We start from the raw sequence: 13,025 nt of genomic DNA, 5'->3' as shown, positions 1-13,025 counted from the left end.
CGCAGGATGGCCCTTAACCTTGAACACAACAAGGAAAGTAAGATGCCAGCCGCTGCCTGGCAATGCGCTTTCAAAACACATGCTTTTAATTTTGGAAGATTCTCTGAAGTCAAATAAACCTAATTTTAGCTTGTGTCCTATCCACGCACACGTACTCACCCCCGAAGGAGGCTCTAGTTTACCTGTGTTGACAGCCACGGGTACGACTTTGCTCTGATTTTTTTTTTCTCATGTTAGTTGTATGTGTCTCTCTCTCTCCTTGACTAAACTAGAATCCTCTTCAGGAATCAACACATGTCAGCCACGACTCAAATCATTCTCCCACCCATCCATTCCTCCCTCATTCGATCCACTCACCATTCTGTGATCTGTCCTTCCATCTGACCATCCAACGGCCCACTCTTCCAGCCACCCACCTATCCGTTTGCCCATCCTCCACCATTCACCCCTGCCCCATCATTCGTTGGCCAACCATCCATCCATCCATCCATCCATCCATTTTCCCATGCAGCAACATGTATCACGTGCCCACTCTGTGCCACGCATTGGAGGTGTGCCATGATTGCTGAGCTCCCCGGAGACGTTGCACGCCTGCCCCTCAAAAGACACAGCAAGGCCCCAGGCCCACAGCCATCCAGTTTTCCCCTTGAGGACGGAGTTCCCCAAAGGCACTGATGATAACCTCCTACCTGCACCCATGATGAGGCCCGGGGCAGTGTCTTTGGTGTGCACGGTGCCTGACACGTAGGGGTTGTCTGCCCATCGCAGGTGGAGGTGGAGGTGGCAGTCCGGCTGCAGGGGCGGGGGAAAAGGGGGCCAAGGTCAGCACTCGGGTGGGAGGCATGTTCCCAGGAAAGGTAGGACTGAGGCATTTCAGGTGGGAAGGCAGGGCCAGGAGCATCTCGGAGGAGGGGATGGAGGGCAGGAAGGAGGCTCTGGAGCTGACTGCAGGGTGGAGGCCATCGGGTCCAGGGGGACTGGTTGTGGACAAAGCCAGTCGGGCTTTTCCAAGGGAGGGTCCCCCCAGCACGAGAGAGCACGCCCAACATGTAGTGGACATTCCCACGGGCGGTGCCCGGTCACTGAATGTGACTCCTGGAGCCTGCACACCCCTTGGCCACATCCATCCATCTGTCCATCCATCCACCCACCCACCCATCCGTCCGTCCATCCAGAACCTTTCCCGGGGGCCTCCTAGTGGTGGCGGTAGGTAGCCCAGGCGGCAGGGAACAGCTGTAGGACACGCCAGCAGCCCTGCACCTCCAGTGAAGAGCCCGCTGGCAAGCATCATGTGTGCCCTGAGGGCAGCCCTGGGGGGGTGCCCTGGCGGGAGGGGCAGGAAAACCAGTCATTATAATCACTTCAGTGGTGACTCACATGGATGTGTCAGCACTGAGCTCAGCACTGCACGTCACTGACGCTCTCCACATCCCTGTGTCACCGGTTGAGGAAACTGAGGCAGAGAGCATCTAAGCAACCTGCCCAAGGGCAGTAGTGGGGCTGGGGCTATGACCCAGGCCGCCTGGACCCAGTGTCCACACTCTGGGCCTGCGGGTGACTCCCTGGCACGGGATGCACTTCCAGGCCAAACTGGGCCAGGAGCCTCCCAGAAGGATGAGCGGAGCAGTTTCCTGTCTGGCCACTTGGCAGGAACATACCCCCTCACCCCCCCGTCTCCTCCTGGCTGCCTGCACCCCAGCTCACCCCCAGGTGGGACTGGGGGTCCAGGGAGGACAGATGAGCTGAGAAGGACGTGTCCTGTGAACTGTGGCCTCCCCGAGTGTCCCCAGACCTCAGGGGCTCGAGGTCGCAATCTTGCCTGCACCCTCTGACACCCCCATGACAGACTACAGAACCATGGGACCAGGTCCCAGGCCTCCACACAGCGCCTTGGGGGCACTGGAGGCTGCACGGGGCAGGGACCTGTCAACCATGCCCAGGGGCTGCCCGCACAGAGCACCGCAGCACCTGCTGCTTCTTTCGTCCTTCTGGGATGTGAGCCTGGGAGGTGGGGTCTGGGGTTCTGACTGGCCGAGCCCACCTCGGTAACACAGGAAAGGGAGCAGGAGGGCCACCAGAGACCCCGCCACACACCAGACCTCAGAGGGGGTCTTGGTAAACAACTCTGGGATCAGCCTTTCCGGAGGCCCCCATCTGGGGGCCTGGAATATGTGGGGCCATAGAGAGGGCTGGGGTTTGAATCCTTATACCCCCCGAAAGCTGTGTGACTCTGGAAAAAGTGCTTAGCGTCTCTGAGTCTCTGTTTCTTTCTCCACTTCACAGTATTACTGGATTAACACAGCACAGCTTTTGGAGAGAACATCGGGGTCCAGCCCAACCCCAGACAAGGTTTTGCTTAACGGCTTACTTATAAGAAAAGGATTAGTTTCTTTGGCCCTCTTTTTTATTTCCTGGAAAAATCTCCAGTTTAGAATTACCGTGGCACCGAGCCCCCAGAGAGCCCGCTTTTAACTTGGGAGATGCCACTAATTTTATGGACACCTCTGGGCCTCGGTCTCCCCATGGTGATATCAAGGCAGCGGTGCCCGCCATGCACGCCTCCCAGGGTGTGGGAGCGACCCTGCAGACCCCACTGTCAGGACCACGTTCTACCATCTGCTGATGTCTATCTGAGAGATGCAGCTGCTCCTCCTTTTATGTTTCATGGCACTTTCTTCGGGCCCATGGATGGAGCACATTTTAGATGATCCTAAGGGACAAGTGAAACCGTTCAGTAAACTGGACGTCGGCCCAGGTCAGGGGGCACCAGGTGGCAGCCCCGGGGCCTGGTCCAGTCTCTGCAGAGACAGGAAGCCGACTAGTGCAGGCTAGGGGCTGGGCGTGGGGTGGGGGGGCGTGGGGTGGGGGGGCGTGGGGGGGGGGGTCGTGGGGTACAGGGTTGTGGGGTGGGGAGGTGTGGGGTGGCTGGGCGTGGTGTTGAGGATCATGGGGTGGGGGCGTGGGGTGGGGCGGCATGGGGTGGGTGGACGTGGGGTGGGGTCGTGGGGTGGGGGGTCATGGGTGGCTGGGCGTGGGGTAGGGGATCCCCTGCTGCAGCTGAGCGCAGAGTCACTGAGTCAGCGGAGGAGAGCCCTGCGCCCAGTCCAGGAGCACTTGGATCCAACAGGACAAACCCTCCCCACAAACCCATGGGGTAAGACTTTGCCTGTTGGGGTTTTCTCCGGACTTTTTATGACTGAAAAGCAGATTGTTGAGTCAGTATCTTTGGTGAGACCATTCAGTTCTCTCCCCCTCCCCGCCCCATGATCAGACACTAAGGGGCAGGGAGATTTCTATGACCTCTGTGGGCACAGCCGGCTCCCGGGGAGGGGTACCCCGGCACCCATGACCTCTGTGGGCAGGGCTGGCTCCCGGGGGTACAAGAGAGCTCTAAGTCAGAAAAAAAAGGAGCCTCACCAGGGATGAGGCAGAGAGGGGAGGTGGCACATCCCTGCTTCGCTGCCCCTGGTTTCCTGGTGGGCCAGGTGGGGCCTGGAGCAGCCTGCACTCCCGGGCTGGCCTCCCTGGGCTGCCACCAGGCTTTCCATGTCCCCTGATGCGCTGTGCATACGGTACCACTGTGTGGGCAGTGAGCCGAGTGCCGCAGAGTGTCCTGCCTCGTAGAACCTGGCCGCCTCCCCCTCCCCGGCTGCTGGAGGCTGTCCCGGCTGCCAGCTATTTGTTTGGGCCAGAGGTGGAACCTCCTCAGGGTTCTGTGCGCTCAGCTGTGACCCATAGGATGCTGGCAGGTGCGAGCAGAGCTGGGGTCCCCTTTGGAGCCACGGAGGGCCTACTGACAAGTGTCTTCCCGGGGGTCCTAGAGCTGCTGGGGTGCTCTGCTGGAGTCTGACAGCTCGACATAGGCCTTATGATCGCCCACCAGCCACATGTGGGCTGAGCTGATGGAGGGCTGGGTGGGCAGGGTGAGGCAGAACTGGGGGGGCCGAGCCCAGGGCACTCAGGCCCCCTGCAGTCAGGGCCAGGGCTGTCAGAGAGGGGCCAGGGCGGGAGCCCCCAAGGGGAAACTGGTGTCACAGCTGAACATCCTGTCCTAAGAGGGGTGAGCCCGGGTCCCTGCAGGGCTTGTGGGGGTGCGAGGCGGGCCATGCAGGGGAGGCGCACAACACTCCCAGCACCCCCTTCTTGGCCCCTTCCTGACACAGCCCGGGTCTGAGAAGGGCTGCAGAGCGGATGGGTTTTCATTCTGAATTAAGACATAAACAAATTCAAACCACTTCCAAAGAGGATTTATCCTCCCTAAACAGATCTGATCCCGACACTCATCTACGTCCCCAGTCCCCATTCTCGGAAGGAAATCTGCCCCAGCGGAGAGCCAGAGTTGAGAAAAGACCCGGAGTTAAGAGAAAGAAGACACATCACACATGCGTTGGGGTCCCTGTGATGACTCTTCCACTGCACGGAAGCTAAGATTGTCAGGAATATGCCCGATTACTGTTATTTCTGGGTGACCCGGGGATGGCTGTACCTTCTCTCCCTGGCTATACATTTCCATATTCTGCAATAAGCGGGAACCCCTTTTTCGAGGAGAAGTGAGCCCTCTGTTCGTGCAGAGGACGTGCGGCCGAGTGAAGGATGCAGACAAGAGACGCAGGTGAGTGGCCAGGCCTGGACCTCGCTCTCTCTCGTCTGGAGGTCACCGGGCTCTCTGCGGGCTGCTGGGGCCACACACTCCACCAGCCTGCTCCCACTTGTGTTATTTTAAAGTGAGGACATGAATCTCACGAACGGTATCTCCTCACTGAGCTGCATAATTGCAGACAAGAATCTATTCTTAGCAAAAAACTTGCTTTGACAGATTAATATGGCTTAACTTTGCTGATGATGATATAAAAATGAGCCCTTCACAGCACTCCCGTTCTCCGAAGACTTTGTACAAGCGGCAGGAAATTACTTCTTCCCGCAGGTCGACAGGTGTTACTCCCCGCCCCCCCCCCCACCGTGGGTCTCAGTGGGAGGGCATCGCACCCAGGATGGGCACGGGCCTCTGGGTGGGGGGTGAGGGGCAGCCCAGGCCTGGGCTCACCGAGCAAGGGCCATCCCTGCCAGGCTGGGCCTGCTGCCCTAGGGAGGGCTCTTGGGGGTCAGCGTCCCCGAGGAAGAGGGAGGCACAGATTCTTCCTGGATCATTTCCACACCGTGGCCGGTGGGCCGGGGGCCTACCATATTCAGAGGCCCTGCAGAGAGATCCAGGCAGGATCCCAGGAGGGCAGGGTTAGGTGTGTTGATGTATTCCAAACACCCAGAACAGCGCCTCACACATAGTAGCTACCCATATATCTTTGTTGGACGAATATCCCTGTAAAACAGACACTGTCCTTCTTTCTGTATTGCAGAGGGACAGAGCTATGGATGGGCTCAGGTCATCCCCAGAGCGTGGTCCCTACCTGCAGGGACTTACAGTCAAGGCCAGTGGAAAACAGAGAAGCAAGTATGCCCAGTGGAGGCTTCTCAGAGGAGGGGTATCTGGGCAAGGTTTTCAGGCGTCAATAGGAGTTTGATGGATGAAGAAAAAGGAAAAGGCATTCCAGGCTACAGGACAACATAAGAAGGGGGGCAGTCCAAACGGGAAGGGACGTGCCCTGCCCTGCCTGCTTGCTCTGTGCAGCTCTAACTCCGGACCCCACCCCATCCCACTTGGAGCAGCCCCCTGCTAGGGAAGGCCAGGTGCTGGTGCTGGTGGTGAGCTCTCCGTGGAGCAAGGAGAGGTGGGTCTGCAGGGCACTGAGCAGCCTGCCTCAAACCCGGGCTCCTTAGTGCTCCATCTTGTCATCCTCACAGACACGGGCCTGCCTGCCATCCACACCTCCCGGGGGCCAAGCCCCCCAGGGCAGTCAACGTATTGGGGCAGCCTACACGGTTGTTCATGTGAGAGGACCCCAGGGATAGCGGGACCGGCCTAGAGCTGAGCCACCCCAGGGAAGGTGCGGGATAGGAGAGGCACTTACCGGCTCACAGTTGGTGGGTTTTCCATTCATGTCCGTGCTCGGCGGCCTCAGGTGAGCCCAGTCACGGCCCTTATTGTAGGTTATAAGTGTCACCACCTTCCCATTGATTTTTTGGTTCGCCAGGAAGACTCCTTTCACCCCTCGGACCTGGGACAGCAATACAAGAAGTGTCGTAAACACGTGCCTGGAGCCCTCTGACGATGGAGTATCCGTCATGTGCCAGCCGCTTGCTCAGCGCTCTGCCCGCAGGGCCGTGTTTCACGCTGGCAAGAGCCCCAGAGCTGAGGCTGACTGAACACTCTGGAGGTGCGTGGGGCTCGGGGGGCAAGGGATCCCTGACTGTGGCCCCCAAAGCCTGGGTGCTCGCATGACACGGAGCTATCTTCCCAGGCCCAGACACTGGCCATCAGACAGTGAGCAGAGCCCTGGTCGCACCAGGCCTGTGTGTCACGGTCACCCCGTCTCCACCCCAGAGCTCCCGATTCAGAGCCTTTGCCCCCCTCCACGGGACCCACAGGGCCTGGGTCATTGCTGTGGATTCCCCTCCAGACTCGCTCAGCTCAACCCCCCCCATGTGGAAATACCAGGTAGTGAGGACACGGGGTGGGTGCTTACCACAGCCCCGCCTCGGCCAGGGGCTCAGGTTCACCTTGTCCCCTTTCTCAGAGTTTCCCAAGTGCCCGCGCAGTGACCCAAACACAGCCAACAGCCGGCTACTGAGCGGGCCCATGACAAAGGTCAAATATCAGCAAATGCCCGGAGGTCAGCCTCCTGATGCCACAGAGGCGGCCTCTCCCCGCAAGTTCCTTACGAACACACAGGGGCCTCGGGGCCACAGCTACCGAGACCCGTCCGCGTGGCCTCCCGTGTGCCCCGCCGTGGGCAGCATGTCACTGCTTCTCAAGGTGAGCCCGAGAAAGCGGAGCCTCCGGGAGCCACGGAATTTACCCAAGGTCCCAGGCCGAGGAATCTGCTTACATCAAGGTCACGATGCACGGTTCCCGAGCGCCTTCTCTGTGGCGGGCCACCTACGAGCTCCCCCCAACGCCTGGGGCAGGCCCTCCCCCGCACTCAGCACACAGGCTTGCCACGGGTCACCCTCCCCCCCCCCCCCCGCCGTGTGGGGAGAGCGCGGCGATGGAAGGAAAGATGTACGAGTGGAGGGTGGACGCGCCTCCTGCAGCTGCCGTAACAGAGTAACACAGTTATAGTTCTGGAGGTCAGAAGTCCCGTACGGGTGTCCCCGGGGTCGCAGGGCTGGCTCGTCCTGGGGGCTCGTCCTGGGGCCTCCAGGTGAGAATCGAGAATCCTGTCTGGGCCTCTCCCAGCTTCTGGAGGCCCCAGCTCTACCCCCAAAGCCGGTGGGGCGGCGTCTCTCTGGCCTGCGGCCCATGATCACACGTGTCTCTCTGACCCTCCCTGTCTGCCCCCCTTTCAGGGACCCCCGTGATCACAGAGGGCCCCGCCAACCCTAACTGCCCCGTGCCACACACGTCTGCGCAGGCTGCCGCTCTGGGTGGGAAGGGTGTCCAGCGCCCGGTCCACCGACAAAGCTGGGGCTGGTCCCCCCGCGGTGATAGCCCGGGGCGTGGAGGACCACGGCCCCTTCCCCCACACATGGTGACGTCACTCTGCCTCCTGCTCACCCGGGGCCCAGCGCTGGCTCGAGGGGCCTCCCCGACATGCTCAGGGCAGGCCGGATGCGCATTTGCCCAGCGCGGGCTTGCTTCATTCCGCAGTGGCGACTTCCTATCCCGCTGGTCTCCATGAACACCCAGCAGCCAAGAGCACGGACCCTCACGTCTGGGCGCCGGCAGATGACAGGTGCGGGCCGTGCCCTCCGCAGGCTCTGAGCCGAGGCGCACCAGCCCACAGCCTCAGCGTGCTCACCCACGGCCCCGATCTTCAGGGCGGTGTTCACTCCCACGGCTGCAGTAACAAAGCACCACAAACCGGGGGGCCAGCCAGAAATCTCTTCTCCCACAGTCTGGAGGCCGGAAGTCCAAAACGGAGGTGTAGGCAGAGCTGCGCTCGCTCCAGAGTCCTCGGGGAGGACCCTCCCTTGTCCTTCCAGCTTCTGGTGGCTCCAGGGGCCCCGGGCTTGTGTCCGTGGCTCTCCAACCTCGCCCCCGTCTTCACGTCCCTGCATCTCCTCTTCCGACCCCGAAGGACACTTGTCATTAGATCTGGGGCCCAGCTGGACAATCCGGCATGGTCTCATCACAAGGTCCTTCACTTAATGACCGCCGCAAAGACCTTTTTTCCAGATAAGGTCATGGTCACAGGTTCCAGGGACGGATATGGCCATATATTTTTGGGGGTCCCCATTCAGGCCACGACAATGGCTGCCTTCCAAACTGTGGCCAGGGCCCTTCATGGGCAGGGGCAAGACTGGGATCCCCTGAACCCCCATTCCTAACCCAAGTTCCAGCACGGAGGCACTCAGGAAAGGGTTGCTGTCCTGCCTTAAACCCGGGGTGCACCGTGCTGAGGTCCTAGCTCAGGGGCACGTGAAAGTCCAGGCCTTCTGGGGCAGTATCTGCCTGGGACGGCTGCTGGACACGCCATAGGAAGAACAATAACCATGACAATAACTGGCTCGTGTGTGGGACCTCACAAGCTCGATTCTGGGCCAGGTCCTTCCTGTGCATTAGCGCTAATCCCCAGGAACCGGGTGAGCAGTGGAGAGCTCGCTGAGTGCTGACTTGGCACCAAACACTGGTCTCCATGTTTAAGGAGGACTATGTCCTTGAAACTGCACAGCAATCCTATGAGGAAAGTAGTACTGCCATCCCCATTTCTCAGTGGGGAAACGGAAGGACAGAGAAGTTAAGTAACCTGCCTAAGGTCACACAGTAAACACATACCAGAACTGGGATTTGAACACAGGCAGTGCGGCTCCAGAGTTGTGCTTGTAAGCACCACCCGTGACCCCTGTGAGCTGGATTTCAGAGAAGAGATGTCCCCTGTGAGGACACCCAGCGGGTGGGCGGCAGGCGTCACCTTTGCTCCTGGCCACTGTGAACCTCCTCTGGTTCCTCATGTCCTCTCACTTCGTGGTCGTTGTCCACAGATGTTCCCTGGTTCCCCGGCTGGCTGATTTCTGCTCCGCCTCCACTCGGTCTGCACCCCCTCCTCCAGGAAGCACTCCCTGACTCCCACCCTGGGCTGGGCGACAGCCGCTGGGTGCTGGCACACAGGATCGGAGCGACTGTTGGAAGCTGGTCTTCTCACGGAGGCCGGCAGCTCTGGGAGGGGCGGGCTGCTCCCCCCCCCGCCCCCGTCCCTAGGGAGGGGCCCGGAGCCTGGTGTGCGGTCCAAGCACCACAGGCCCCTGTGTGCGGCCCCCTCGTCCTGGTCACCCCTCCTGGGCCACTGTCACTTGCGCCCTGTCCCCAGCGGCTTGTGGTGCAGTAGCCGACACCTTTCAGAGCCAGGCCTGGGACGGGCCCAGTGGCCCCCCTGGAGATTGTGCAGAACAGGGCCCGGGGTGTGGGGCTTCCTCAGGCAGGATGAGGCCACCTCCAGCAAAGGGCAGGGGCCACCGGCCGTGTTCCTCTGGGTCCTCCAGCGGGGAAGTGAGCACTGACCAATGGGCTCTCGTTGTGAACAAGTGATCTCATCCATTACTTTCTTGGGGAAAATGGTTCCTTGCTGCTCATTAGCAGCTCAGAGGTGAAGGCTGGATCCCCGGGTCTCTCCGGAAGGCTGCCTCCCACGCTGATGAACACAGCTGTCTGCCCCAGGCTCTGCTCGCACCCACAGACACCCCAGCACTTACTGCAATTAGGGCACTTGCTGATGTTCCCACGGGCGGGGGCTCCCCGAAGGCAAGGCATGAGGGGAGAGCGTAAAGGTGAAGGACGGAGCGGGGGAGTGCTGGCTAAAAGCCTGGAGCCAAGCCCAGGGTGGACAGGCCTGGGCTGGCTCTGGTTTCCTTGCTTGGTTTCCTGCGTCTGTCCAGGCAGGTTGCTCACCTTCTCTGAGCTTCAGGCTCCTGACCTGGAAATGGGCTGAGCGGCCCCTCCCTGGCTCTAGCGTGGACCGGAACACAGGTGGTGACCATGAGAACCCAGCCCAGGCAGGGCCCAGGGTCATGGATGTCCGTGGAATCCAAGTACAGAGCGAGACGGTGCGCGGGGGCACCTGGCCTGGGAGTCAGGAGCCCCGGTTCTGAGCCTCCGATCGGGCCCTCGCGTCTGAGGAGAGCAAGTGCAGGCTTCCGCAGGAGACAGCTGAGGCAGGGACGAGTGCAGGGGGAGAGGCGGAGAGGCAGGGTGCTCGGAGTCGCCGCCTCTGTCCCTCAGGCCAAACCCCACCGTGCCCGCTTTCGTGCCTCGGAGCGCGAGCCAGGAACGGCTTTCCAGATGGTGGCCCGCGATCGTGTCTACCGTGAGGACCGCTAACACGGGTCCCCGAATCAGCAAAATAGTACTCCCCAAAGACTCTCATCCTTCTCTGTGGTAGCTCTGTATCACAGAGAAATCGCACTCCAATATTAAATTTGGAATTTCACCAAAAGGACGAAGTTTTCTCTCTTGCTCTGAGAGCATCTACACAGTACCCTCTCAGCCTTCAAAGCCTCAAATACGCGGTGCTTTCCCGAAACAGTCACAGACCTGAGAGAGAGGGCTAGGGATGAGTGGGGGGCCAGGGGAGAAGGGAGGAGGGGAGAGGAGAGAGCCAGGACAGGGTGAGGCCTGGCCCCACACCCGACGCCTGGCACCGGTGGGCCGCGGCCCCCAATCTCTCCCCGGCGCCCCACCTCGAGGATGTCGATGAGCACGCTCTCCTCCGCCTGCCGGGAGCTGCGCACGTCCTCCAGCACCAGCACGTAGTGCACGCCGCGTGGGTCCGACTGATACAGGTTGTAGGTGTCCGTCTGGTACCACTCCCGCATTGCCACGAACACTTGGTTCCCATCCGTGCTGATGATCTGCAGGTCCTGCGGACACGCGGGGAGAGCGCGGCGTCAGGGGTGGGCTGGGGGCGGGGGTGGGAGACGGAGCCCCGACGGGACGGGGCAGGGCTTAGGTCTGGCGGGGGGCTGGTCCCGGCTCCCTGGGAGCCAGGCTGACCTAGAGTTTCATCCTGATTCTGCCTCAGCCTTGTGACCCGGGACACGCCCCTTTACCTCCCGTTTTCCCACCTCCAACATGGGAATGACGACCTGGCCCTCTGCAGGTGGTACGGGGTTGTGGGAGGGATGGCCCAGGCACGGAGCGGGGCACGCTGAGGCCTCCGCCTCCCAGCCCCACGTCAGGCTATCTGCCTGTCTGTCCCTGCACGTGCGGAGGACTTCTTCCTCCATGCACCCCCAGCGGTCGCCTCTGGGAGGCAGGGGACGGGCCTCCCCTGCAGGCCCATCCTGAGGATCAGGTGAGTCATCTCTGGGTTCATTCACGCAGCATGCATTCATTAGGCACCTACTGTGTACCAGGCACTGGGACTCAGCAGGGACCACAGGCGGGCTCTGCCCTTGGGAACATACCCTGGGGGAGGGAGGACTGGATTAAGTCACTCGGCAGTCCTCTCAAGACTCGGGGCTTGGTTCCAGATTTTACAATCAGAAGCAGAACAAAACCTAATCACATAAAAAGGAAGAAAAAGGAACCCAGGGCCATCCTTGTTCTGTTTTCGTTTTCTCTCCCAGCCAGCGCCCAGTGCTGTGTGGGAGGCCCGTGAACACGCCCATTTCAAAGCCGTAACAAGCTTTTCCTCTCCAGCGTCTATGACTTCCCTTCTATCACCCCGAAACTTTTATTGCCCTGCTGGCAAGACAGCTGCCAAGACACAGGCGCTGAGGATGGACGCATGAGGCCGGGTCACGCCAGCCAGCACCTGCAGAGGAGAGGTGGTCCCCTCCGGCCCCGCCCCGTGCAGGGCTGCTGCACTTTGGGGGGATGCTTCTCCCTATGTCTTCCCACCCGGTAGTAGGGCATGGGTGGACAGGTGAGCCTGTTTCTCTAATAACACACCAAGTCTCTATTCTGTCCAGGGGGGCGTGGCCTCCAGCAGAGGGAAGGACTGGCTGCCTGGGTGGGACGCAGTGCTGATGCCCCCCCCACCCTGCCCTCCCTGCCCCTCCCCTGTGTTATACGGACAAAAGAAGGGGCCTTGCAGAAGAGGGATGCAGTGTTGTGAAGGCCCGACCATGCACCTCCCAATCAGGGCGGCCCCTGGCAGCACGAGCTGGGGCCCTTTGTCTATAGACTTAAATCTAACATGCAGAAGTGACTGGAACCAAGAAGCTTGTCACCAGGAAAGACTGTTCAGGTCCAGCTACAAGTAGCCAGCAATGCCGTCCCTAGAGAGACCTGATACTAACATTTAAAAATGTGTACCTTGGGGCCTTTGCCCAAGTGTGATTCATATGCTGGTTACCTCATTGAGGATCCTCGTATATGACAAGCTGCTTCTGTCTTGCTGCTTCCAAGATTCTTTCTCTGTCTTTCAGTGGTTTGATTACAATGCATCTTGGTGTGCAACTCATTGTGTTTCACTACTTGGAGTTCATCAGGCTTTTTTAGACATTTATATTCATGTGTTTCATTAATTTGGGAGAGTTTGGGCCATTGCTTCTTTTTTTAAAAAGATTTTATTTATTTATTTGAGAGAGAGGGAGAGAGGGAAAGGAAGAGGGAAACTCATGTAGACTCTGTGCTGGGTGCAGAGCCTGACACAGGGCTGGATCCCACGACCCATGAGATCATGACCAGAGCCAAAATCAAGAGTCGTATGCTTAACCAACTGAGCCACCTCATTGCTTCTTTAAACAATCCCCCTGCCCCCATCTCTCTCTCCTCTCCTGGGATGCCCACAATGCATGCGTTAGTTCACTTGCTGCTGTCCCGCTGGCCCGTCAGATGGTGCTCACTATTCTTCAATCCCTTTGGCTTTCTGTCCCTCTGACTCCTTAACATCAATGGTCCCACCTTCAAGTTCTCTGAGTCCTTCTTCTGTCTGTTCAAACCTGCTTTTCAATCCACCCAGGGAATTTTGCATTTCGATTATTGTTTGTTTTAGCTACAGAATTTATTTTGGGTTCTTTTTTATGTT

The 13,025-nt window shown here is 59.6% G+C and overlaps 1 protein-coding gene across 1 annotated transcript in view; it reads right to left on the bottom strand.

Annotated features, from left to right (window-relative positions):
• SORCS2 (sortilin related VPS10 domain containing receptor 2) overlaps positions 1-13,025 on the bottom strand; it is a gene marked incomplete at its 5' end in the record, with an annotated part of 454,802 nt that overhangs the window by 36,371 nt on the left and 405,406 nt on the right. Inside the window, 3 exons of the mRNA XM_044913028.1 lie at positions 690-792; positions 5,967-6,113; positions 10,732-10,911. Of these exons, the coding sequence (XP_044768963.1) occupies positions 690-792; positions 5,967-6,113; positions 10,732-10,911 (430 nt within the window). The remainder of the gene's footprint in view (positions 1-689; positions 793-5,966; positions 6,114-10,731; positions 10,912-13,025) is intronic.

Source organism: Neomonachus schauinslandi, chromosome 2 (assembly GCF_002201575.2).
Source record: "Neomonachus schauinslandi chromosome 2, ASM220157v2, whole genome shotgun sequence".
Lineage (NCBI taxonomy): Eukaryota > Metazoa > Chordata > Mammalia > Carnivora > Phocidae > Neomonachus > Neomonachus schauinslandi.
Note: the sequence above shows the minus strand (reverse complement) of the source record. Positions and strands in the feature narration are given on the sequence as shown.